Genomic DNA, 27695 nt, shown 5'->3' with positions numbered 1-27695 from the left:
TTGTATTTTGCAAGACTTCTAAAGTTATTTTATTAGCACTTCAATATGAGCAGGTAAATTATAATGCTACTGGAGTTTCAAATTAATAACAGTGTAGGAATACATTTTAAACACTTTTTAAACACATTTTAAATAGTTATAGTCGAACCAGTTTTATATTATTTATTTTTCACAAGTAGCAGTTTGAAACCTCTCTTACGTGATTCTTACTTTAACGATGCATACAAGGCTGCCTCTGAGGAAGGAAGCATCTCCTTGACAACTGTTTGGAGGTGTTCTACAAAGTACCCATGTTCCAGTTTATGTGCTTTGTTGCAGTGATGAGAGTCAAAATTAAATTAGGAGGAGTCTAGCAGCCTCTCGTTGCACCACTGAAAAGTGCTGCCAACCAGGTAGCAAAAACAACAGCTCCCTCATTTGTTTTAACAGACTTCCATGCCCATTCAAAAGGTGCCACTTCCAGTTTATAGTAGGGGAGTGTTGGATAGGTTTCACTGCTGGCTCTTTCCCCCAGTCCCAAGCAGAGCAATCGACCAGTGTGGTTGGAAGTTATCCTTATCTGTAGTAATTGCACCTGTGTTAGCAACAGCATTTGTATTTTTTTTGTTTGCAGTCCCACTTGAAATACTCAGTGGCAGTTCAAGCAAAACTGTAAATTAGTCACTGTCACGTTTAGCCATTAAAGGAGGAATTAGTAATTTATATTAATCACAAATGTTTCTCCAGGTTTTATTAACAAGCAGCTTGGCTGCCAGAATGATTTTTGGAAGACATTTTTTTCTCTCAACTGTCACAGAGAACAGAACAGTTATTATGGGCATTTAGATAAAGATTAACAGTTTTGGCTATTCATTTGAGGAAAACTGTATTTTACAATGCATCCCACTTCAACGTGGACCATCACTGCCAGCATGGTTTGTCGCCTCCTTGATAAAATTATGCTGTGGAGACACAAGATGGTGTAATTAATTTTAAGAACAGAAACAGGTTAATCAACAAAGCAAAAAATGAGGTTAAAAACCAAACCAGACCCAGATTTATTAATTGTTTGGAAAGTCCATATTTCCAATAGGAGAAGTAAGAAGTCTGTCTGCCTGCGCTTTTAGCACATTTTGGTTCATTTTGTCTTCATGCTTTCTTTTCTCTTTACCTTTTTCCCTTAACATGGCTTCATGAGCCTTGCATGGAAATCCAGGAAAAAGTAGCACAGGTAACCTCTTCACATTCCACAAGTAGTTCTGTGGAACACTGTAGGAGCAGCCCATGAACTTGGCACAGGGAATGAAGAAATTACTGGAATGATAAGAAGGAGGTCAAAATTAATATTGCAGGGTTTAACAGCAATGCAGGACAGACCACCAACATGACCTTCAGATTTCATGTGTTTCAGACAAGCAAAATCAATTTCCTAGCATATTACTTTTTGAGGTTATCATGTTCCAAAGTATTAAGAGAGAGACATACTATATTTTATTCTGTTATGGTATCTCCATTTTTGCTTCCACTTTTGCATTTTAGCATGGTGTAAAATTAAGAAAATCAAAACACAAGTGAAAAATCTTCTGTTTGCTACAAAGGAGACAAACAAGGGTTGAAGGAGAAAAAACTCATTACAAAGAGATTAGAAAATTAATTGGTTGGTGGCTCTGACAGCTCCCATTGGATGTCTAAGGATACGGTGAAGAGAAAGTACAGTCTCAAACATAACATTTCTTCCTATTATTTCTTTCTTTCATGTAGTGACTCCTCTGAAGCATCATTAGGTTCCAATTATTTTCAGTGAAATATTTCACAAGAAAAGGGCATGATAAAATCGGTAGAGGTAGTGTTATTCCCCTGAGAAACTTCCTGTGGCTAATACTCAAATGTAATAGGGAAGGCTTCTGTTCAACCTCAAACATAAAGAGATTTTTGCAAGGATGATTCTGATCTGTGGAGGTTTTGAAATCTTGTGTCATGACATTAATGTGTCCTCTCTTTTCTCAAAATCAGTATGGGGCATCTGATGAATACAGTAGGTCTGAACATTTGATTATCTTCCTGGCTTAATATACTAGATTTTTTTTTCCTAAGGATGAGTGTTGTCTAAGAGATACTGTTCTTCCAAAAAGATGAAATATTTGTAACAAATGTTTTCTTCTCAACTGACTGACGTTTTTTCCTGTATTTACCATGAATTTAGCATGTGTGTGTGTATGGATATACATGCATATGTGTATATATACACTTGTATATTTATAAAATAATAATATGAATGAAAAGATAAGGTTGTAAGAGACCACAGTGGTTTGTGTGGTCCAGCCTCCCTCCTCTACATCCCAGAGCACATGGCAGAGGTGGAGTCCATTTGGTTCTGGAATATCTCTGATGAAGGAAACTCCACAACTTCTCTGGGAGATATTGGTTAGATCTGTGAAAAAAATAATTTTTATGTGGTAAAGTTTTTAGCTGTCACGATTACAAAAATGCTAATTTTCACAAACTAAGTTGTTTTAACAGGGGCAAGATATTTATAATATTAAGTGCCAATGAAGATTATTATAGATTATCATTCTCCTCTAGGGACTGATTTGACCAGCTATTGTTTCTTGTACTTGATGTGGCATAACCATAATCACTACACCTTATCACAAAATGAAAATGAGCTTAAAGATACATTTAACCCTATTTTATGTAGGAAACTGTTCATGACACTACTTGTGGTAGAGGTGTGTCTGTCTTTTCTTTAACTTTACTTCCTCTCTGTGCTCAGTTCCCTTTCCATTCTTAGTAACAAATGTGATAATCAATGTGCCTTGGAGAGGGACATTCCCTCTAAAATCTGTGCTGTTGAAGAAAATGGCGGAAATAATTATTCTTTGCAAAGTGTGATCCAGCTTCCTTAAGGGAATACATCAACTTCTAGAAAAGTTTGCCTCCCAAACCTTTGGGATGCAAAATATAAAATGTTCATTTTCCCTGAAGTTTCCCCAACTGCCTGTCGTGCCATGCTGTTTCTGCCTCCTTAATTGAAGGACAAAGGGCTTTGCCCAGTGGCTTTGCAGTTACCTGGTGTGGCCAGTGTCTGCTGTGATTTCAGGGTCCTAGACCCGTGAGCCAGTCTCTGCTTGGAAATGCCAGCTGCTTGTTCTATTCAGAGACAATAGCATTGCTTTTAACCAAATTATGGAGTAATTTGAAAAGATGTATGTTAAGAGTTAGCTTGGGGAAAACCCTTATAAAAGACTGCCTAGGGAGAATATTTCTTAATATGCTAATCTAGCTGAGAAGAGATACTTCTGCTTAGGCTTTTTTCATTTTATACTATAGAATATTTTGAATGAAATATAATCTTAATCCAAAAAATTAATCTTTCTGGAAACCTGCTGCTTCTTTAAAGTTGTGGAAAGAAAAGGAAGGGAAATGTTTTGGACTAGGAGAATGAGAAACATGCTTTAGAAATGTAAATTAAAATTAGATTCTTAGTATTTGTGTGAATACAGCTGGATTTTCACAAAGATGTATGCTGTTACTCAAAGAGCTTATGAACAGTATATGATATTCTAGTATCATATGTTTGCTAATATATACATGAAAATTTGCACTCCACTCTTATAACTATGAGGTGAAATTATAAGCACATGCACATTCTTAATAAAAACCACAAACAACAAAACCAATCAAAAAGCAACCAGCAATGAAAGACACACAAATAAAACAGCAACAGAAAGTCCCATAAAATTTCCTTAGCTCTTAATTAAATGTATTTTAGGCCAAATAAAGCAGATTCTGAAATAAAAACTTCCTGTGAGGGAAGGGGGTACAAAAGACTAAAAAGTGTTAATTTTTTTTTCTGTGCCCTTTAATGAAGAAACAGCTGTTTGAATTTCTAGGCATAAATTCCTACTGATAGTTTTAAATCAGATTTGAAAAGAAAGTATATGGATGCAAAAAAAAAAAAATCACTCAAACTGGACTTCTGAAAAAAATTCTAACAACTCTGCATACAGATATTTTGATATTCATGGCCTATTTTGACTTGAACCTCAGAAAATTACCTTGGTTTTGGTGCATCTATATTTAAATGGACTCTGTCTAGGCTTTAGGACACTGATCGGAAACATACCTGAACACACACAATTAGAAGAAAACAACAGCAACAAAATAACCCAAAGCAAAACAATAAAAAAAAATCTCAACCCAACAAAACCCACTACCTAATGCCAGGGTAAACTCAGTAACATTCTGTAACATTTTTTAGTGTAAATTGCACATATGCGTTCTCTTCTTATTTTTCTTTGATCCCAGTCCAAAGTAGGTAAAATAAATAGTATTCATTACAGGTCACATGTCAGAAGTGTTTAGCATTGCCAGTTTGAGTCATAATTTTAGGAGTACTTAGCTGTCTCTTAGGTATCTAAATAGTTGGCCTGATTTCTAAAATGTTTTGTACATGAAGCACAGAGTTCTTCTGAAAATGTGATATCTGTTGTGGATTGTAAACATCCTGAAAGCATGTGAGTAGGTTCTTTTGAATTGTATGTTTGTATTTTTACCAGTTTTTTATATTGTTTCTGTGGTTTAAGTGCAAATACAATATTATCATCAACTTGAGCCCAAGTTCTGATCTGCTATATCAAGGACTAAGACTGTCTTGTATTGTTAGCTGTTCCTTCATTTCAATACAAAATGTTTCTCTTACCTTAGAAACACATGAGTCATTATAGTGTTGATGTGGATGGAAACTGACTTGAAAGCACAAGATTTCTTTTAAGGAGAAAAAAAATCTCAAAACTAGATTTTAAATATCTATCTTTCAAGAGTAAGGATCTCTATACAGGTGATACCTTAATCAGATGGAAGTATTTAGATGGAAGGACCAGTAATAGTAGGAACTGGAATACTGCCCCATTCTTGGTCTTTTGCTCAAGGATCACCTCCACAGAGGTAGTGAAGGCAAGACTTGTGCTCTCTCCTGGTGTGGACGTACCCCACTGCTTTAACAACAGGATTTCCTGTAGATCTTCACAAATTGTTCAGCAGAACCCTGAATTGACATCAAGCTGATGGGATTTTTTTGGGACCCTGTAGATGGGTATTTCGTCAGCTCATGTGTCTTAGGTGCAAAAATTTTTAAGAAAAGTAATTTAAAAACCCTGCATTTTTTTGTGAGCCACTAATGACCATGACCTGTGGCCCAGGGATATGAAACTCCTCCTCCCCCAAGCAAGCCCACACCATTTCTATAATTGGACCTGAAACTTCTCTTTACAAGCACCATCACCTTTGGATGGCCTATGTGTCACTGCTCAGGCTTGGCCTGAAAAGCAGAGGTAATGAAGGAGTTTTCCAGCCCTTGGTGCATCTGTGGCACTTGCTCTCCCTGCTGTGCTGTGTAGTGCTCTGGCCGCTTGTTGGCAACTTCATATTTCACGCTGCAGGGAATTGAAATGACTGAACAGACAGGAGAGAAGTTTTATTTGCAGTACCCTGCGTATCCCTAGACTATGATTTGGCATAAAACATCTGCTTCATGATCTGTTTCAAGGCCAGTTCCCTTCTGCCAACAAAGGTTATGACTTCAGGCAAGCTGTGCCTTTGCTGGCGGGGGGGAGATTTGCCTGAAGACTTGATTTAGTCAGAATCAAAGCATTCTGACACAGAAATCCTTATTTCAATTATTCTGAAAAAGCAGCCAAATGTTACATGTATCAGCATATTAACCTGTGAGCAAAGGAGGCATCTGACTTTTGTTGTGTGAGTTTTGATAAGAAGTTGATGTAAACAATATCTAAGTGTATGTGTGGCTAGGAATAAGCTTTTGTTATTGTTCTGATGGTAAGAGAAGTGACAGATCCTCTACATGCGCTTGTGTAATGAGCAGAGTCAATAAGTAAATCCATCAGTTTCAACTACTATTTGTACATATTTTCAGTTTGCAAAATTAATTGTAATATTGATACAGTTTCTGTTAAAGTCTTAAGAAATAGGTCCTATGTGATGCAATATTTGGAGATAAATGGATGCATTAAATATATTCTTGTACTCACAGGGATCTAATTTCAGGGGGTTTTGTCTCCAGCCAAAAAAGGTCCATTTTTCAAAGACTGATACAGATTTCTTTGCAGAACTGTCATCTTGATCCACAGTTACATATCTACAGAAAGAATCCGTGTTATTTCTTGCAATAACATAGATAGATTTGATCTTTATTACAGTAAGTAGCATATTACTGTCTGTGTACTTCACTGCCATTGATGCACAATCTTTCCAGTGTATGGCTGGCTTTCCTCCTCAGAAAAAATCCTTTTTGTAGCTTTAAAAAAAATAGTAATTGAATATTTGCATATCTCCAAGGAGCCATGGGGGTTAAACACAGCATTCATCTTCTACTGTTCTTAGGCTGCTTTTGGTTTAGGACTAAGAACTATTGCTTTTATGAAGCGCCTTTTTCTATAAAGTCAAAACCTCACAGCAGTGCACAGAAAGCCAATGCTATAAAGGAGCTAAGTAGAGTCTTTAATAGAGAGAGCTAGGTTGTAAGTGTTTTTGTTCCTATGGAGCAGATAGATTTGGTTCCATCTGTTCCATATTCATAACAAAGGAGCTTACTTGCAGGAGGACTGACTTCCTGGGACTAGCATGGTAATGATCTTTTCACCACAGATTGAAAGGATCTGAAAATGGTCACTTCAGCTCAGCAGAAAGCAGCTAGCAGTGATAGCACTTCAGACCTGCTATTTTTCTCTAGCTCTGTTTCAAGGGCTCTGATGTCCAGGTGGAGACCAGGGGCAAACAGCATTCCTTGGGGCTCAGTGTTGGGACTGGGGCTTTTTAACGCCTTTGTCAGCGAGACAGAGAGTGGGATCAGAGCACCCTCAGCAAGTTTGCAGATGACACCTGCAGTCTTGAGGGAAGGGATGTCATCCAGAGTGACTTCAACAGGCCTAAAGTGGGCCTGTGCCATTTTCATGGGGTTCAACGAGGCCAAGTGCAAGGTCCTGTACCTGTGTCAGGACAATTTCATGGACAAAGAGGATTTAAGTGCATCCCTGAGTAGAAGGACTTGGGTGTGTTGGTTAATAAGAAGTTCATTAATAGAATGAATATGAGAATATGACCTAGCAATGTATGCTTACAGGCCAAAAAGCAAATTGTTTCCTGGTTCACCACAAGGAGCATGGCAGCAGGTTTAGGAAAGTGATTGTCCTCCTCTTCTCCGTGCTAGTAAGATCCCTTGTCTGTACTGTATCAGCTCTGGGGCCTGCAGCATGAAGACTGTGTTGGAGTAATTCCACAAGGGGGCACAAAGGAAATCAAGGGGACTGGGGCACCCCACCTTCAGAGAGAACTGGGGTCATTCAGCCTGGAGAAGGCTTGAAGGAGCCCTTACAGCAGCTTTCTTGTATCTAGTGAGGGCCCGTAGCAAAGATGAGCAGGACTTTTTACGAGTGCATAAGTGATAGCACAAGAGGGAACTGTTTTAAATTATAAAAAATAAGTTTAGATTAGAAATTAGATATTATTATATCTCTTTACTCAGAGAGAGTGGTGAGGCACTGAAGAAAGCTGGCCAGAGAAGCTGTGGATGCTCCATTGCTGGAGGTGATCAAGGCCAGGTTGTATGGGGTTTTGAGCATCCTGATCTGGTGAAAGATATGCCTGCCCATGGAGGGGTGGTGGTGAGAGTGGAACCAGATTATCTTTAAAGGGCTCTTCCAACCTAAAGCATTCTATGATTTTATAAAGATGCATGTTTTTGTGAATAAAAAACATAAGCCCTCCTCCTTTTGGTGTTCATTGTCCCCCACAGCATCAGTCAGTTCTACATCTGAGGAGTTCAGGATGTTTTCTCAAGAAAACATGTTACAAATACAGGATTAATTTTTCTTAATTTATCATGGTAGTAAAGGCAGAAGTGAGAAATTATTTACTGCCAGTCTGGGTTCTGTTTCCTGAATTTTTCTCATGGTCTCTTCTTTCTCAGCAAGAATATTCTGTGAAGAAGAAATATGAAGTCCACAAAATGTGTGTGAAGGTTCCTTGCTGGGTTTCATAATTAGGATGCTCCAGTGCCAGCTTTGATTACACACCTCTTGGGCTTTCAGGAAAAAAAAAAATCCATTTTTATCCAAGAAAAAAATATTCCTGTCTCTGCAGGATATTTCACAAGGGCAGAAGAGAAGAATGCAGGAGTGTACCACAAGCACTTTTACGTGGCTAAGAACAAGTTATTCAATGACCCCTAAGAGGTGAACTGGAAGTTTATAGAGATCTTAAAGATTAGCTAGGAACACAGAACAAGAACAGTCATTCTGTGTCATTGGTTCTGGGTATGCAGTCTCTGGAACAAGGCTTGAGGCCCGCAGGTTTACAGTTGTCCTGGATGGATGATGTGCTGGACTCCACACCTCTGAGTGCTCCAGGATGCCTGGTGTCTGAGGCAGCTGTCAGAGTGGGACGGGCAAGCAGCAGCCGTGGTGGCTGCTGCTGCAGCATCTGTGCAGGCATATTCAGGGGTATGTTTGGCCTTCAAGCCAACAGTACCATACTGTATAATTCATAGATATGTATGAAAGCATCTGCTTCCCTTGCTGCTGAAGACTCCAGATCAGATGGTACACACGTATTTGCAGATACCATGCTTCCCCACACCCCAAAGTGAGAGATGTGATCTCTGATGCGGGGGTGGAGGGGTTATTTCTGTGTCCTGTGTCAGTTTCTGAGTCCTGAAAGTTTTGCTCCAGCAACTCAGGGAGAAAATCTGTGAATTTCAATGACTCTTTTCCTAACTAAGGTAAATGGCAGTGTATCCAGATTTCTTTGAAGAAATGGAACCTTCTTTTTAACATGAAAGGAAAGAAGCACCTGGTGCACACTGTCATGAAACTCTTCCAAGCTACCAGAACTATATCCAGTGCAAATGTTTGTTGATGTATATTAGCCTGGAGCTGAGACACAACATTAAGTGGATCTTCATAATCACAGAAAGTAAGATGGGGACTGGCAGGACTACTCTGGCAGGATGAGGCTTGAGTACTCTGCAGTATGAGGAGTGAAGACACCACATATAATAGATTAGAAGCACTTAGATTGAACAATGGTGGACACTTGTGTGGTTGAGAGATTTGGTGGAATTTTAGTCCATCTCTTTTGAAGTTAGTAAGTATCAGCAAGTACTTTTCCAGTAAGTTGTTTTGTGTTGTCCTATATTGTTTTCCAAATGTATGGTCTCACAGATGAAAAACACCATTAGAAACTGCTCACAGCATGATTATACTGGTTTCTTAAGTGGTTAACGTGTAAGGAGTAGATAAATAAACTTCCTATGCAGTGGTGGTTGCTTAGATTAGGAAGTAGCAGATAGAAAATAGATATTAGAATTTCCCAATCTGCTTAGTCAGGTCATTAGTGTGAAACTGAGTCTTTTCTGGTAGAGAGGTAGAGTTCTCTCCTCACTTCTGAGAAGAGTTGTTAGAGCATTCAGGAGGAGAAAAGCTCAAGAGGTACCCATGTGTTTCAAGTCTGATGCAGTAGTCATTGCTTTTAAAATCTTTTCCAAACCACTTGGGCTTTTAAGTCCCAGTTATGGAAAAGTGTACACATACATGTCTAATTTTGAGTTCATCTGGGAACGATCACTGAGAATAGGGCTAAACATCCTGTGGTATACATTATTCTTAAAAAAAAATAAAAAAATAAAAAAAAATAAAAAAGGCTCAGAAGGAAATAATTTGTGGCAGAATAAAATGAAAGGTTAGCTCTCCCATGAGTGTCTTAGACTTTCCCACAGTCACAGTTACAACAGACTACAGTCCTTTTCTGGCATAGATGAGACATGTCAAATTCCTGACAAGTTCTCTTTGATGAGCCTATGGTTATTCTCACATAGTTTGGCTTTTTAAATATGGATTTCAAAACATGAGTAAGAACTGTGGCATTGAACACAGGCTAGATAAGTGATATCCACAGAAGCAAGGGTATAGAAATTTAAATAAAAGTGCTATTACCCCATACACTGGACAAATTTTGACTAAAGAGAAAACTTCAGCTTTGACTAAAGAGAAAACTTCAGATGTGTTCCTGAATTTTTTATGGTAAAGGTAACTAATTGAAGAGTTATATCCATTCTAAGGACTGGATATAGATTTCTGGCTTGTATGATGGAATGATTCAGGAGTCATGCCCTCTGCAGGACTTGAACAAACTGGGAATTCACATGATAAAGGTGTACTGTTATTAGTACAGTGCTGGCATCTGTTGTGTCTGTACTCAGTCTGGTCTAGGACTGTTGTAGGTATAATGAAATAAAAGGCCTCTGTCCTGAGAATCCTGTTGTGTCATAAAAAGAGCTTCAATTGAATTCAGCTAGCATGTCTTTTCCAAAGTTTAGCTTTCCTAATTTATGCCTGGTTTACATCCTGCAAAATTTGGAGTTTATCTATGTAAAGGTGGTGCCAAGGTGCTATTAGAACCTTTCTGAGAGATAAACTTTTGAAATCTTTTGAGCAAAGGTATTATCTGTAAAACAGCATGTTAACAAACTCTCGTCTCTGCATGTGCACTCAAACATTCAAAATTGCATTACTCTCACTTTTTTTGATTTAAATTTAAAACTCCTCAACAATTCCTGTTTTGTGCTTTTTCCCTAAATTTCCCCTGAAACTTTTTGAAGATCCTTCTGTAACTTTACATCTTCTCCCTTCTCCACAAGACAGTAACAAACTTAATTGCCTTGCATAAGTGAATAGCAAAAGTAACATTTCATGTCTGTGTATGTGTTCACAGCCCTAGAAAAATACAACATGTAAAATTAATTCCTTTCGGTTTGTAAACAGACAGAATTTACAAGTATAACATGGAAAGACTGAACATTTTCTAAATATTTTTAAGATGGGGAGAAGCCCATGAAGATGGACTAGAATAGAATCCTTCCCTCCTCTTTAATTATAGTGTCAGCAGTGGTAAAGCTAGTAATGGATAATATGAAGTCCATTAAAGTATATGAGTTTAGTAACGTGATACAATACCCACAAATTCCATGTGGGTGAACATGTTGCTTTAAAGATCAAAAAGCAACTTTACTAACAAGACTATAATGTCTCTTCAAAGGATATACTTGTGTCTGGTTCTTAGAGATGGAAATTTGCAAACTGGATAGCCTGCTTGAAAAAAAACATTTTATTTTTAGTGATACCAAGGGAAAATCAAAGTATAAAAGAGCTTATGGGAAGTAAGAGGATATATTTTTCTCGAAGTGCTTTATTTGATAGTATTAACTTGTTTTATTAGCAATTTACTCTAATACAGTCTTAATGTAGTACAATAACTGTGTTTGATTTTGTTAATGCCCCTGAAATCAGTAATGAGATCTGAGGAGTTTACTTCACTCTAGCTAATAAGTGTTGGTTTGCTGCAATAGAAAATATTACATCAGTTATTTGAATTGGGCTAGGGCGGAAATGTTAGCACTTATTTGCAGTTATATAATACAGTTAGCATTTATGAAAGAGGAACCTTTTTATATGAGAGAAACGCCTGCAAATATTTAATATGGAATCAACTATATGGTGTTTTTCATTCCTACCTCCTTATGTTTCACTGGAACTTACATGCAACTAAAAGGCCATTCGAGTAAGATACAGTTTTCATTTATTTTCAGCAGAGCTTTATTTGTTTTTTAATGAGAAGAAACACCACAGAAGCATAACTGATTCAGTTGAACTCAAGCTGCAGATACATGACAGCTTTACTCTAAATGTAAAAGTTCTTGCTTTTATGAAAAAACCAAAAGTCTTTGCAAAGAACTTTGAACTTTGTTTTCTTACTGGTTCGAGGCTCAGTCCAGAGGAACAGCACAGGCAGAGTTGGCTTTTCCAGCATCAAAAACATCTGTTCTGTCAGACTCTTAACAGTGTAAAGGGTACAGGCTGCCCTGCACTGAAGTTTTGCTGAGCTCAACTGGACTCAGTGACTTAGGAGCACAGATGATAAAAGTTTAAGTACAAAAAGTCTTTGGACTACATTCAAAGTGTTGCCTCATATGAGCCCTGAGCTGCTGTGCACCTCTGGTGGTATCCAGTGCTGATGAATGGTGCTTTGGGTTGCTTTGATGTTCTTCACTAAAAAAGTCTGACTCCAGTACACCATCCAGGCCAGAAATACGGCTTGTCATTAAATTCCCCCTTAGAGGAGAAAAGGGACCTTCCTGAGAGAGACATAGGGCTAGGCCATGCTAAGAGGAAATACTAAACAAGTTGCTTAATAAAACCTGAAGTCCATGGTTTATGTCTCCTAACACACATGGCTGGATTTTTTTATATGACTTTGATACGAAACATATTTTCAGTCTCTACAGCCTTCAACCAGATATATAAGCTGCAATGGATTAGAAAATGCAAGAAAAATTATATTCTTCCTGGCCAAGCAGTTGCAGTGGGGCAGTTAATTCAGCATTAAGTGCAGAAACAGTAACACTGTATTGCTTTCTTCCAAGAACTCTCACTAAAATAGCATTTGTCTGGCAACTCATTTCCATTTACTAGGCTATTTTTAGTAGGTCTGAGAATTTTAGTCACTTGTGAGATAGGCCATAATAATCCAGTGGGTTTACACATTGCAATGCCAGTGCAAATTATGTAAAAGACATTAGGAAATAAATGTGGCATTTCACAACCTGTTTGTTGTGGACATGGCTTTTATCAAGTCTTTTCCCTCATGATGTGCACTTTATCATTTATATTTTGAATGAAATGCAGAGTATAAGTCTGTGTATGTGTGTGGACATGTATCTATACACATACAGAGATCAGCGCAAAAATGAAATCCAGATGTAGTTGAGAATGCAAGAATAGTGCAAAGTATGCATTTGTATTAGATGCCCTATTAATAGTGTGGAGTTTAAAATACGCAATTGGAAATGTTAGTATCCACACTACTTTTGCTTGTATTAAGTCATGAGCAGTATTCACTGTCACCTTTCATGTTTGTTTGTTCACTTATTTATTTATTTTGTTTCCATTTTAAGTATTTTTTTAATTTTAGTTTATGAGTGTTGTTGGCAGTCTTGGGTCAAAGGGTTTTTCAGATTAGATTGTCCCTCTGTAGGCTTGAGATTTCTGAATCTTTAAGTTTTGCAGTATTTTTTTTTACTCTCATCTTGGTTATTACTAAACACAGAGATGATAGAATTGGCTAGAACAAAGCTACCAATAAGTTTAGTCATAATTTATTGAGGAATTGTGCTTAATTATTAGGTCTGAAGAATGACTAAGTCATAGTCATTCAATATTTTAATTTTCTCAGAATGGAGTCATCTGTGTGCTACCAGAACAAAGCTTTTGCTGATGGGTTGGAATGAAAGAGCAGGTATGCAAGGATTTTTAATTTAAACTGAAGTACTGATGAAAGACATGGTTTCTGTAGGAACAGTATTAACCTATTTAAATTGTTTTGTTTTGTTTTGAAGTGTACAGAAGAAAATTATCTATAAATCCTTACAAGTAACTTGCTTTTTGGTAAATAATTTTAAAAAAACCCTTTATTGTCCTTAGATATGGGTCTTACTTCATGTATGCACACAGAGGAATGCTTTATTGATTGATTTAATTCTAGCTGACTTTTTCAGTTGTACCATTTATGCAAATTTTAAACTTTTTTTCAATCTAAACTGTGAGAAGAATATTAATAACTAATTCTGCATTTACCTGGCTAATTTGCATACATTTGTGTTGTATGGTAAATCACATGAAAACCTACTGGGGAAAGGCTGAGCTCTTCTAACAACTAATAGGCTATTTTTTTCTTCTGACTTGCACAAATTGAGAAATATTGCCTGTGGCAAACATAATGGAAAACTGCATTTTTAATGCTTTCACACATACTCATTTCTGTTCAAAGAAAGAAGCAGGTGACTCTTCTTAAAAATAAAACTTTCAAAAGCTCTAGAGCTGACACAGGATATTGGATGTTAAAATACTTCAAGTTGGTTGGAGTTATGATTTGCAGGTTGTATAAGGTTACCTGGGTATTGGATTTGACTAATGGGAGTGCTATTGTGCCTGAAAGGGCTAGAGGCAAATCACAGCTATAAATATTTTCTCCTGAAGAGATTGTCTGTAAATTACAGGTCTAAGAGAGTGCAAGGACTGAGTAAAAGTGGGTTTCTGATCTACGACATCCAGCATCCTGTGTACTGGGTTGCTGCAGACTCTCTCTTTGTGGTGTTTCTCCAGGTAGTTACAGAAGTTGTATGTGCAACACTTTTGATTGGGCAGTAAGTGTTAGGTATTTAGTCAAGCTGTATGCATGTGGCATCTCGATTTGTTGTGCTGGAAAGTTCAGAATTGATCCTCTGTTGACTTCCCAGTCTGAAACAAAACATCTGTTCAGTGGTTGTGGTTGGGAAGCACTTATCAGTGCCAGAGTCTGTGTAACAGAGGGTGCTGGTAGTAGTATGTGTGCAACGAACTGAGGTGAGATCTTGGCATGATTTCTCACTTCTTCCCCACTAGGACACCCTGTGTGCTGGATTTCCTAGCAGACAGCAGAAGAGAATATGCATCACTTTTTTCAAAAATGCAATGAGAGCATTGCCTTGTCTCCTGTGTTTCACAAACTGTGCTTTATAATCCCTTCAGAGAATACTCCAAGTGAACTGGTAATAGAAATTGAAATACAAAATAGTAAGAGAATTGCCATCTGCAGAGTATCTGCAGAGAAACAGCATCTGCAGAGGGTGTTGTGTTTCTTCTGCATAGGGAAAGGATGCTCTTTACCAGTGTCCCCCCATTCTAAACAAAGGTGCTGTTGGAGTACCTTAGATAAATGGAGTGCTATTTCCAACTGAACCAGTTTCGCTTTCTAATAAGGCCCACTGTGGCTTGTGCCATGAATGTTAAATGTCTTTGTAGTGCTAAAGAAGGATTTGAACTGCATTTGTGATTTTTTCCTCTGTATCTGGATTTGCATTTTAGGGAAAAGCACAATCCTGTAATTAGAAAGCTAAAAATTAGTGAGGAGGCAAGCAGAAGTAATGATTGATTACGTACGAATATCAATAAATAGGATGGTTGAGACACTTTAAATGTGGCAGCCTGGTAACTTGCTTCTGTGTTAGAAACTTAGCCTCAGGTACTCACCAGCCAAACTGTTGCCTCTCTTAGGAAAGGAAATAATTACTGCTTCTGTCACAACAATAGCATGTCCTGATAACTAAGTTACTTTTGAATTATTTATTTATTTATTTACATTTACTTTTTAATTAGCTTATTTTGTATGTTGATGGTCCATATTGTGATGGCTCCTTGAATGAGTTTTTGGGATTTATTTTAGTAAATTGAACTGCATAACTGTTTTCTGTATATGTTATTTTTTTGTTCTCTGTCTGCAGCTTTTTGCAGTCATTGAATAAGTCTGCTAATTGCTACCAGACTGATGAAGGACCTAACCTGTTATTTATATTTAATATATTAATAATGTACCATGTGTTTTTTAGGCGAGAACTACTTAGGAGTGAGATGTGGGAGTTGTATAATTTTTTTTTATATATTTAAATATAGCTAGCAAATACGGAAATATTTATGATCTGGCTGTAGATGAGGAGAGAATAATTTTCATCACTTTCTTTCCTTTCCTTACAGGGTATAAAAGTGGTAACCAGAAGGGATTCAGAGATGAGAAATTTTCCCATCTAATTTGTCTTTATAGGCTGTTTTTGGATCCAGCTTGGACCTAGTCCTGTGTGCAGTAGTTCATTGTATGTTCTTTTTCCTAGCTTAATGAATGGAATTGGAATTCTCATCTGAACAATGCAGAGCTCATGACTTAGGTTTTTTCTCCATTGTTGAATTTTCCTATTCTAAAAAAATAATTAAGAGACCAAACCAGTTATTTTTATAATCATTCAGATGTTTTAATGTATCTTGTGATTTCAGAGGGATTTTATTGTTCACTTTCTTCTCACCCCTAGTCTTTGTGTAACCATGAGGTCTAAAATGTTTTCTCTAAGAGAGGAACCCAGGAGATTTTCTTGAAGTTGCTGGTAAAGGTGAGGAGGTATCATAGGAATTGTAATTACATGTAGGAACTAGCAAAAGTCCAGAGTTCCTCTTCTGTTTTCAGTTGCGATTCTTCCTGACACAAACGGAACCAGTCTGATCTTTTCCAGTCTAATATCATTAATGAAAAAAAGAAGTGGATATGACCTATTCTGTTCCTTATAAGGGAGTTTCTTCAAAGGGTTTTTTTGGTTGGTTGTGGTGGTTTTTTTTGTGGTTTTGTTTGGTTTTTTGTTTGTTTGTTTGTTTGTTTGCAGCAAGGATTCAATTGCCTATTTTTTTTTCCTTGGGAATTCTGACTTTTGAAATGGAAAGGGTTACTTGGGACAGGTTCCATTAGCATCAGAGGCTTCTTGCTCTCAGAACTGGATTGTGTTTTACAGCTAATATTACCTTTAAAATGGGCAAATATAAAAGCCTTGTAGCAAAGCCTTAGGGCCTAACCTGATTTCATTCAGGAAGGAGAATGAAATTTCTCGTTGTATCACCTAGAAATGACATATTTTCTTGTACTGTAGCTAATTTCAGTGGAATGTAGCAACAACAACAATGGTTTACTTGAGAAGCAGCTTTAACGAATCCCAGCTGAAAAGGAGCAGTTCTCTTTCTCCTTTCCAATGGGTTAAACATCTGGTCATTTAAAACAAAAACTAACATTGGTGAATGTTTTGTTTTTTTTTTTTTTCTTTTAAGATGAAAGGGAGAAAGGAAGAGGAGGGAGGGTGGAAGAAAAGAAAGGAAGAAAGAAAATTGATAGCAGTCATGCATCTTGGCAAACGGCATTTAATTTCTCAGGAAGGCCAAAGAGGTTGCAATGTGTGCCTTCATCACCTTGGTCTTGGTTGTTAAGGAAGATGGAAGTGCAGAAAAATTAAACTTGAATTTTTTTGGTAGCCATTATTATTCTTTCTGAAGGTGTAAAACCCAGATTAAAGAGGCATCTTTCTGAGTTTACAGCAAATATTGACAGTACATAATTTGAAGAAGACAAAGACTATTTCATATTTCTCACTAAGACTGTGCCAGTTTCTGGAATGGTGACTCAAGTGCAACTGTTATAGTTGTTATAGGACATTTCTTCATGATGCACTCTATAGTTGCAAGAGAGTATAAAGACCAGTGGAAAATATTTCAATAGTGAATGGATTTTAATATTTTTTTTCTCAAGAATATGTCAAATTGCTAGCTGTTATTTGCTCCTGTGTGTGTGCAAATACTACGTGAACGTACGGACATCAGTGTACAAAGCATGAATTTTCTGTTTTTCCAGAAAGAGTAGATTTTATTTCCAGATGAGATATTATTAGCTCCTAGCTATCCTAGCTAGTCAGTGGTATTCTGATTAGTCACTGACTGACAGACCATTCTGATAAACAGCAGTTTAAATAAGCAAAACATGCTTATTTTATGGACAAAAGCAAAAGCGTGAAAGCATCAAAGCAAAAACTTGCCTTTAAATAAATGTGTGCCATAATGCACTTCTGAAATAATTTCCTGGCAGAAAAAAATTACCAGTGATAAATTTACTGTAGGGATTCAGTTTTGTCTTACATTGCAAATGTGATTTTTCACCTTTATCCTAGTAATTTGGTAATGATTATAGGATTTTTATCTTTGGAGAAATCTATAGCTGCCTGTTTAGTCTTAACAAAGTAATTAGCCAGTTGTGTGTGTTCCGTGAGGGCCACGGGAAGGACACCATTTCCTGAAAGTAGCCACAGAGTGCAAATACTGTGCCCTAAATAATACACAAATTAGTGTAAACTCAGTGGAGTTTCTGACTTTGTAAAATGCTATAGTCAAAGGCAGCTGTTAACTCTTAACTGCTTGGCATTGTGAGGGGGAGCATCATTCCTACATGCTTTTAACCACAAGAGGTAGATCAATTTTTCAAGAACTTTGATGATGCAGAATCACAGCATGAGCTGTATTAGATTCTTGCTTTGCTCCTTTTTTTGTGTTTGTACTGAATTTGCTAGTTCTTGGTAAGTTCTAGGAAAAATCTGATGCCTGCCTGCAAGAACATCATTGAAGAGTTAGGAAATTTATTTCAAATTAGTTGAGGAGCTGTTCAGGTGTGAGCTTAACATGAAGACAAAGAGTTCATATGTCTATGTATAAATAATTTTAATTGTTTGTCACACACAAGGACAGAATTTATAAAAGTGGATGAAATAAGGGTAAATAGAGGAAACTAACATCTTGTCAGCCCAACCATCTTTTCCAGTAGGGGCCATCTAATGCAAAATGCAATTCATTCTGCCCTAATACATAGATTTTGAATTCAATGAAATAAAAGCTACCTGGCAGTGCTTCAAGTAATATTTTTAGCAATGGCTCATGAGGAGTTCTCAAGAAAAAAAACTGTGAATGGTCTTTCGCAAGTGAAAATCTCCATGCCCAAGTCAAATTGCTTGGTTGTGTATTATGGGCCAACATACGATATCAGAATTGCAGATATTGAGGAAATTTACCAGTGTGTAAATATTGACAAACAGTGCTCAAGGGATACCTTGGTGGTGAGACGTAGGAATATTTCCTTATTACATTGTATTTTGGGGCAAAAATGGTTATAGAAAGGAAGTTTTCACAACAGCACTTTTTTTCTGTGAAATAAGTAGGTGCTGCCACTAGACCTTTTTGGGTGACCTTTTGCACTAGAGCTAGACATATTTCCACTTAGTTTTTTTTTTCCTAATACAGTAAGTATTCCCAAAAATTAAATTCTTTGAATGGGAAATGATGAGGCAGGGCAAAAATAAGGAATAAGTTGATTTTGGTTTGTTAGCTGCATAACATGGGGAATCATATTTTGACTGAAGCGAGTTAAATATTTTCTCAGCAAAGACAGATGCTTATGAAGATTGAGTTTGCTGTAAAATTTAGTGGTGTGTATTTCTGCTTTGCTTGAAGTATATAGATTGTTCCATTTTTACCACTGTCATCTTTGGTGTAATTTTGGTTTTTCATCCCTTTTTGAATTGTTGAGGTCCATGGCCTAATGTTTCAAGGTTGGCTTTTCTCTGAGCGTTCTATATTCTGAAGTATTTTTATAATGTGAACATATGAATTATAGTAAAAACCATATTAAAGTAAATTATTAAATTAAAGTAAAATTAAAATATAAATTAAAGTAAAAACTTTAAGTGTTCAAGAAAAAGGTGTGGAAAGGTGAAAGGAGGTAATGAAACATGGAAAATAGCATGTGCTTCACTTCTTCCGTGTAAAATAATAAAGAAATTAATTTGAATAAAACTGCATTTTATGCTTTTGGATAATCAAGATACTTTGTGTACTTGAAGTCCTTACATTCAGGGATTAAAGTGTATCAGGAATTAAGAAAAAGGGAAGAGAAAGAATATTTTATTTCAGTGCAAAAGATATTTTGGATTTTCACTACCTTACTCTTCCACTTATTTTTTCCTTTTTCTTCATTTTACAGCTTCTGCAATCCCAGATAATGGAAGGAGATCCTGCCTAAAGCTTAAGGTGTTTGTGCGACCAGCAAGTAAGTTCTTCAGCTTAAGCTTTTGAGGGTAGCCTTCTAGTGCCTGCTTTACTGTGTGGTCTAGTAAACAACAGAATTTTATTTTTTTTACCGTTAAATCTTGTATCTGTTCTTTACATACAGCAATGTTTATGTTATACATTTATATGTATTTTCTTATCATTTTTCATAAAGCTTTGTTTGAATTACTTGGCAGTTTCTAACTTGTTGTTTCTTGAACTTTGTACAAATGGAAGACATACATTGGCATTTGGACAAGTGCCACAGACTTTAAAATATGAATATGCTTAATTATGTATGGTAAATAGACAGAAAAAAAGACAGGAAAAAAGAAAATGGGGAGTGTAAGGGTGTTTCACTAACATATCTGGCTGTTATCTCTATTTTTGTTATAGACAGCTGTATGAAAACTATAGGTGTTCATGATCGTGTTTTCGATGTTAACGACAAAGTAGAAAATTCATTAGAACCAGCAGGTTAGTATGCTTAGAGAATCTCTTTTAACAAATGCGTGTATCCCTCTGGTGCTTCAGTACTTTTTTCCTTCTCTCTGCATGCTTTGCATGGTACAGCTGCCCTGCTTTTGCACATTCCCAGCAGTGCTAATACAGCTTATGGTGTATTTCCTGTATCCTTGTTTAATGCAGGGAAGTAAAAATGTTGCTTTATTTGGGTTTTTTTGGGGGTGACATGATTTAGTGAAATTTGGTGTGTGCCAGTGTAAAATTTCCACCACTGTCTTAGAGCCAGTGGCCCATCCAAGCCAAACACTCAGCATATTGACAACACACTCTACTTACTAAGTGGACTCAAAGTTTTGGAAACAAAGTCAATGGGCACACTTCATTTGTTATGTGGTTATTGGTCTTTCAGAAAAACAGGACCATTGCTTGTTGAAAGCCAATGCATGACACAGGTATTCAGCTAACGGAATTTTTGTTTAAAAGGAAACTAGTTCTTTAAAATTAAATCTAGTTTTGTGTATACTTGTTTAGGCAAAGTATCATTTTACACATGTGCATGTACACACACTCACACACACTGATATATAGATAAATATATAAATACAAATTCGTCTCCTGCTTTTATTGAAGCAAACTGAAGTTTCGGGGGCTTTTATTGCAAAATACTGCCTTAGGAATAAGGATACTCCTCATCTGCCCAGGACAAAGTTCCATTAACCTCCACCATCAATCAAGCTAATGTACCTCCATGTGGAAAGTGCATGTGTATTGTTTGTGTGGCTGAAGCTTGTGACAGAAGTGTATATAAGTCTAGGGGTATGAGTAACCTGAACGACTTAAAAGGAGTTAAAATTAGGTAGGTATGTAGGAAAAGTATTTGCAGTAGTGGTAGACCTGTTCATTTTATATGTACCTACACATTGCTCACTTATTGCATTAAAGCCTCAATAATTAAAATAAACAGTCAAATACACAAATCATATTAGAAAATACTACACACATATTATTTAGTACATACCCTAAAGAAGAGATTATTGACATCTTTTTCCTCTTATGTTATTTGCATGTGAAGCAACATTCTCTTCACATAGAAAACAACATATTAATTTTTTTGCTCTTTTTTATATGCGGATCCTTTAATTAAATTTTATTAGTTATAGATAAGTATAATCAGGCTTTTACAGTTTAGCTGGTTTAAATTATTTATCTGTGGATAAACAATAGAATTTATTATTTTTCTTTAAAATAATTTTCAGATCTTTCCTAAAAATTTGGAGTTGTGTGAGTCAGAGATGTTCTCTAGGTAAATCTAAATGCAAGGATAGTTGTGCATTGCATTAATAGTTGTACATAGCACTTACATTGGCTATATTTGTACATTTATTAGCAGCATTCTTCTACAAAAGACCCTAGGATTTTCTCTCACTGTCTCTACCTGTGAGTTTGAAACTCAGTGCACCTTTTTACATTTGTGACTTGGTGAACATGGTCTAATTAATGTGTCTGATACTGCTTGCAAAAAAGATCATCTGAGTAGCACATGCCTGATTTTATTAAACTTGCTAAATTTTTGTTTCAGCAGTGCTTCTCACTTCCTACTGATTGGCTGTGACTAGCTAACATCATCACAAAAGCACATCATTAGAAAGCAGCAGGCAAACGAGGCAAGCAAAATCAAACAAAGAGCATCCTGCAATCTGAGATGAAATATTGTTTGTGTTATCAGGGGGAAGTAATAGCTTTAATGAGAAGGTTTGGTACCACAAAATTCCCACTCCTGATACCCATGTATATTTGTATTATTAATTGGGCCAGTCACCATTAGATAATCACTCACTCTGAGATGTGCCAACTGCTGTCACATTTCTCTGTTGGCCTGTTAGGGTTGCTGCTGCCTTGGTGGATCTCATTGCATGTGTTCTGTGTCTTGTACTAATTTACATGTCTCTGACGAGCATCTTCTGCTTCTGTGCTCTCCCCTAGCCTGCCACAGTAGACAGAAGAATCGGAAGGCAGGAGGGTCATGTTCAGCAGATTACTCACGGTCATCTTTCTTGTAAAAATCACCATTTGTGTGATTTTTGAACCGTCGTAATTTCACTGGTTTTGTTTAGAAATTTGTAGGAATCTACAGTGATTGCACTTTTACAAGTGGTGGGAGTAATTGGCTCTATTCCTATTCCTCCCCTCTCTTTCTCCTTAATAATAAAAAAGAAAAGGTCCTTTTAACAAAAATTGCAGCTGTGCATATCTGAAAGTTATACCTGAAGCATGTGATGTAAGGCTGTGTGATCTGAAAAATTCATGGCTGTCAAAATAATTTTTTCTATATTGCTGGTATTCCCAGTGTTTAGTAGTGACCACCTGGATTTTACTCAGGAGTCTTTTCCTCTTCATCAATTGTCTTCAGTGTTTCAAATGAAGCAACCCCTTTCCCCCAAGCCTTAAAGCTGTGCAGTTATGACTCTGCACCTCCAAGGAAAATCATATTTATAAAGTGATTTTCATAACTGCAGATTAATCGTGTTCTAATATATGAGTGCAGAAACCTTGCAACAGCAAACCTTGAGAGAAAACCCAGATGATTTCTCAAAAGGAGTCCCTTAATGCTACATGGAAATTAATTCTTCTGTGAAGAATGGCTTTATAAAAATGGCATCATAGGATGTCTCTGTATTTTTCATTTAAGAGATGTAATCTTTTTAGCTTAGTGCTTTTTCATTGAGTTTTTCCGCAGTAGCCAGTGTTCCAGTTGTGGCAGTATCTGATAGTTGGAGAGAATGAGGATTTATTGCTGCTATACACTAGTTCTGCCCTATTGTGTTTTAGTGCTGACTCACTGATGTAATTAGGCCAAAATTGTTGACATTCAGTGTTGCAAATTCAGACTTATTTGCAATTCTAGAGATAGAAGGTAATACATATTATTCTCCTGTGTCGTTTTTGTTCATCAGCTGTGAGTAAATGTTTTAGATTAGGAAGAGCTAGCTTTCAGTATATGGAGGGAGGTAGAACTGACAACACAGGGATGTTTTTTCTCTGTAACTTCTTAAATATGTTTTAATTGGGAAGCAAGCTTTTGTGAAGTACTGTATTGGCATTGCAGTGTCACCATAGTGCAAGATTGTAACTCAGAATTGAAATGTGAAACAGTTTTTGATGACCACTGAAAGTAGCAATTTCAGAAGCTGGCATTCACTGATATTTTTAGATTCCTTTGGAATAATTTTGGAGGAAAAATACTGGGGCCTCGTTTGGGCCCAGTATGCCTGGGAGAGTCTCCTTGCCATACATGGTGTGGAGCTGCAATTTAAGCCATCCCAGCCAGACTTTCCCATTGGTGCCACAGAGTCACAGAATGGATAAGGTTGGAAGGGAGCATCTTCTAACCTCCATACACAAGCAGGTCCTCTAGAGCATGTTACTAAGGATTATGTCCAGATGGCTTTTGACTAGCTCCAGGGTGGAAGACTCCACACCCTCTTTGGACATGGTTCCACCCACACAGTAAAGAAGTTCTCCTCTTCAGGTGTATCTTTCTTCCCTTTGCCTCCTATGCTATTGCTTGGCACCACCAAGAAGAGATGTCTCTTTCTTATAAACATGAACATATTTATAACTTATCAGTGCTTGCTGTTCATACATTTGCCTTGAGCAGCACTGAAACCTGTTGATAAGCCTTATGTGATTATAGCATCAATTAGTGCTGGAGAAAATACATGTGATAAATAGCTAATTCAGTTTACTGTGCATCTTGCTGTGTAACTGAGCTGAGGCTGAAGAGCCTATTAACCTAAATTATGCTAAGTGCTCTCCTGATTTTGTGCTAGGTGTCAAGGGTATGAAAGGGAGGGAGCTTGCTTGTAGCTAACGCCAAGTGACATGAAAGGCTCCATGACAAAGCACCATGGTGATCCCAGTGCCCTGACTCCTGCTTCCATTAGTCCCTCTAGCTGGAACTGCTCAGGTCTCACCCAATGTAATCCTGGCAGTGCAGTACTTTGAGATGAGCACTATGAGACAGAAACATCATAGACACATTTTATCTCTTATAAAATAAGGAGCTTATTGCATTAAGTTAGGTGAGATGCTATTAGTTGTGCTGGAAACTTTGGTGTTCCAAAACAAACTTACAAATACATTTTGAGGCCACTTCACACTTCCTAAAAAGGTTTGGCCTTTTCCTTTCATTCAAACAAGAGCTGATTTTTTTATGGGAAGCCTCAGACTGATTGCTTTTTGAATAGCTAAACTAGGTAGCTTTGGATATGGAGGCTTTTGCAGAGAAAAATACCACTGCTATAACACCAAAGTTGATGCTGACTTTGCCTACCTTTACTATTTTATAAGCTGTGGCTTTTATACTTATCTTAAGCTTACAAAAACTAAACAGGGCTTTATTATGTATCATAGATTTAGTATTTGCTACCTTGTTTTCTTCTGCAACTAATGCATAAGCATGTTTTCCTAACTCAGCTGGTTCTTTTCTCATTAGTTCTAGCAGCATATATGTAAATCCCTATGTTATGTACCGTGAAAGGTAGTGAGATTTTCCAGATTGAGTATATATTCTATAAAATTGGTGACTGTCACGTGTTAGCCTTCAAAATTTTGTTTCAAAAAAGAAGGAATAATGTTACATCTCCCGCTCATCCCCAGATGCAACATACTTCAGTGGAAATTTTGTGCGAGGAAGAGCTTGGGCTTACAGGCTGTCATTTCAAATTCAGGAGTCAAAAATCTATAAATTGAATAAGGGGACTAACTGCAAAATTAATTCTGGGCATGTGCAACACTTTTGAAAAGCAGGTGTTTTTATTTATCTGCCTCCCAACTGATGTTGCTATTTAATGAGACACCCAAAGCTAGAGCCACAGTGTTTTACTGAAGAGGAATCTTTCATTCCTCAATCTGCTGAAATCAGATTTACTTTCTGCTCCTCTGGTCTTCAATGGGAGTCTTGCCAGTAAGAAATGCAGGACTTGGCCCCAAGTTGGTTACATAATGAGGTATTACACGCTTGTGGAAGTCAATGACAGGACAAGGTTCATTGCCCTATTTCATAAAGGCACTGAAATCTACTTACAGTTGTCAGCTCAGTGAGAGTTTATTAAGGATGCAAAATCTCATTGGAATGTATGCTTTCTGTTTGAACAGATGATACCGTACATGAGTCAGCCGAGCCATCCCGTGGTGAGAACGCGGCACAGACACCAAGGATACCCAGCCGGCTTTTGGCAACTCTATTGTTCCTCCTGGCAATGCTTTTGATATTATAGCACAGTATGCTCCGGCAACCTGTCACAGAAAATACCAGGGTCTTGGAACATCAAAGATCCACCTAACTGCTCATCCCAGGAAAGGGACTTTATTGTTTTTGCAGATGTCAAATTGTTATTTTTCCTTTTTCTTCTCCCTTTTAGCCTGAACTCAGCAAAATTTGAAGGGGATAACTAGCTTCAGCACCCACCCCTACCTACCCTGTGACTTTCTTAACCCCTCCGTATAAATAAAAGGACTCCAAATGAAAATGCCAAACTATAATAGTGACACTAGTGATTCTTACTTTCCTCTGCATTCTCCTTTAAGAAGTCACCTCTGTTAGCTCACTGTGTCATCTGTGCGTGGACGAGAAAGTGTAGTGGCAGACACAGTCAGTGAGGGATAAGGAAAGCGAGTGAAAACCTGGGAGAGTCTTTCTCTGCGATACAACATTTATGCCTTCTTGTTCAGCACCGTAAGGTGGTCGTGAAAAGCATTGTGTCACCATGTCAGAACTGGAGGGGAGATATTAAGACTAGACATAATATAACACCATTTCCTCTAGAAGTTTCTAAATGAACAGGCTTCTGAAAGGGGAACATGATGTTTCTTATTAGGACTGTCTTGAAACATCTTTGACAGTAAAATTTTTGCTCACAAGTAGACATGCTGTCTTTGGTGAGAGGAAAAAGTTAGTATTTAGGAATGTTAGCACACAGCAGGCAAGGTCAGATTTAGGAAACTTCACTGGGGGTGTGAGTGCCTCTGTTATTTCGTTTTAAGGGGATAATGCACACCGGCTTATTTTATTTTAAAACAAATCACCGTGGTGCTAAAATTTTTTTCTTGAAATGCAGAGGCACTTTTGAGAATAAAGTGACCTTCCCCAGCGCTGACTTAGTAGCTGATAGCCTTGGATGCTGCTCTGGGTGTTAATACATGCTAAAAGAGGACATCAGTGGCCAGAGGAAACATGTTTGGGACACAGGATCTCCAGTGTTCTCTTGATTTGTCTCTCCTGTAAGTTCCTCAATCACGGGAATAAATCACATGTGGAAGAAGCCAGGGCAGTCTAATAGCATTGTTTGGTGGGGGGAAAGAAAAGAAGTGTGGAATAGGAATTCAATGTTGATTTTTTATCTTTTCCCCTTCCAGCACAGTTTGAAGAGTAGAGGAAACGTGTTTATCAGCCAGAGATAAACTAGATGGGCTCCCAAAGACTTAACAAAATATTTTTTTAAAAATCCACTAGAATAGAAAATACATTATTTAGATATACTTTATGCTGAGAGTGAGTATATATGCTTGTCCTATTTAAACATATGAGAGAAGTGGTAACCCTTGATGCAATTAGGAAATGGGACTGTCTTGTTTGATGAAATTAGGAGTGACCCTGTTTAAGGAATCTGAGCCTTGGCTAACAAAACTTTTTAAAGTAATTTGCCGGGAAGTGCAAGCCTTGGGGTACTTTTCGGCTAGGCCGCCATGAAATTTGGTCTGCTAAGCATAATCAGTGACACTTCAGACCCAGACTGAAACAGAGCTTTTCTGACAAAAACTGTGGTAATTAAGTTAAATGGGAAACAAAACATGGAGCATATTAAAGCAAAACAAGATTTTTCTGTATTAATTATAAGGAAAATTCTGCCATAACAAAATTGAGTGATGCCATTCCATAGGCTTTTTATTTTTAAATGAAGAAAAGCCTTCCAGAAGTTGAGGCAAGAGAGGGGAAAATAAATTTGATATGTAAAGGGAGGTTTTATGCATGCTGAGCTATGATCTGGGCTTGCCTGATATCATACATGTTCATAAATACAGGGCCGGTACTTACAGGAGGAATGCAGGAAATTTCCTCTAGTGTGAAGTGTACAGAATAAAGATACACAGTCCAAACAGTGAGGGAAGTCATAATCTCATTATAGGCTGTCTGGTACTTTGCTCTCTTTAAGGTGTATATACTCGATACACACACTAGTACTTACTGTAGGTAGGAATTAAAAAGCTTGGGATGAGGTTAGCTTAATCAGAATGCACCTTATCAAATGGATTATTAGCCAGAGTACAGATAATATTGCATGATGTGTAACCATATTAAAATGATTTGTAGTAATTGCAGGCAATCACACAGGTAGTGCAAATTTGATGTAGAAATGGTGACTTCATTTGTCATCTTTTGTCGCTGAATGATGTTGAAGATGTACATTTACCCACGGCAAAGGATTTTCACTAGCATTACTCCTGATGAATCACCCCTTCCTACCGTCCCGGAGCCTTGCTGCGTGGGTGAGGGACAACACAAGCGCTGGTCCCTGGACTGCCCAGCACGACTGGGAGCAGCGTTCCAGGCACTGCCGGTTTCATACCTGATGGCATTAGGCAATCCCAGTCATACCAAGTACATAAATGTTGGTGAGTTTTGTG

General features: G+C 37.3%; 1 protein-coding gene across 1 annotated transcript in view; it reads left to right on the top strand.

Annotated features, from left to right (window-relative positions):
* The window catches only part of EFNA5 (ephrin A5), a 203247-nt gene extending 176308 nt beyond the window's left edge, over positions 1-26939 (top strand). Inside the window, exons 3-5 of the mRNA XM_066339284.1 lie at positions 19480-19545; positions 19941-20021; positions 25167-26939. Coding sequence (XP_066195381.1) covers positions 19480-19545; positions 19941-20021; positions 25167-25288 — 269 coding nt within the window. The 3' untranslated portion in view covers positions 25289-26939. The remainder of the gene's footprint in view (positions 1-19479; positions 19546-19940; positions 20022-25166) is intronic.
* The last annotated feature ends 756 nt before the right edge of the window (positions 26940-27695 follow it).

Source organism: Sylvia atricapilla, chromosome Z (assembly GCF_009819655.1).
Source record: "Sylvia atricapilla isolate bSylAtr1 chromosome Z, bSylAtr1.pri, whole genome shotgun sequence".
Lineage (NCBI taxonomy): Eukaryota > Metazoa > Chordata > Aves > Passeriformes > Sylviidae > Sylvia > Sylvia atricapilla.
The sequence above is the reverse complement of the archived record's forward strand: the minus strand, read 5'-3'. Positions and strand labels throughout refer to the sequence as shown.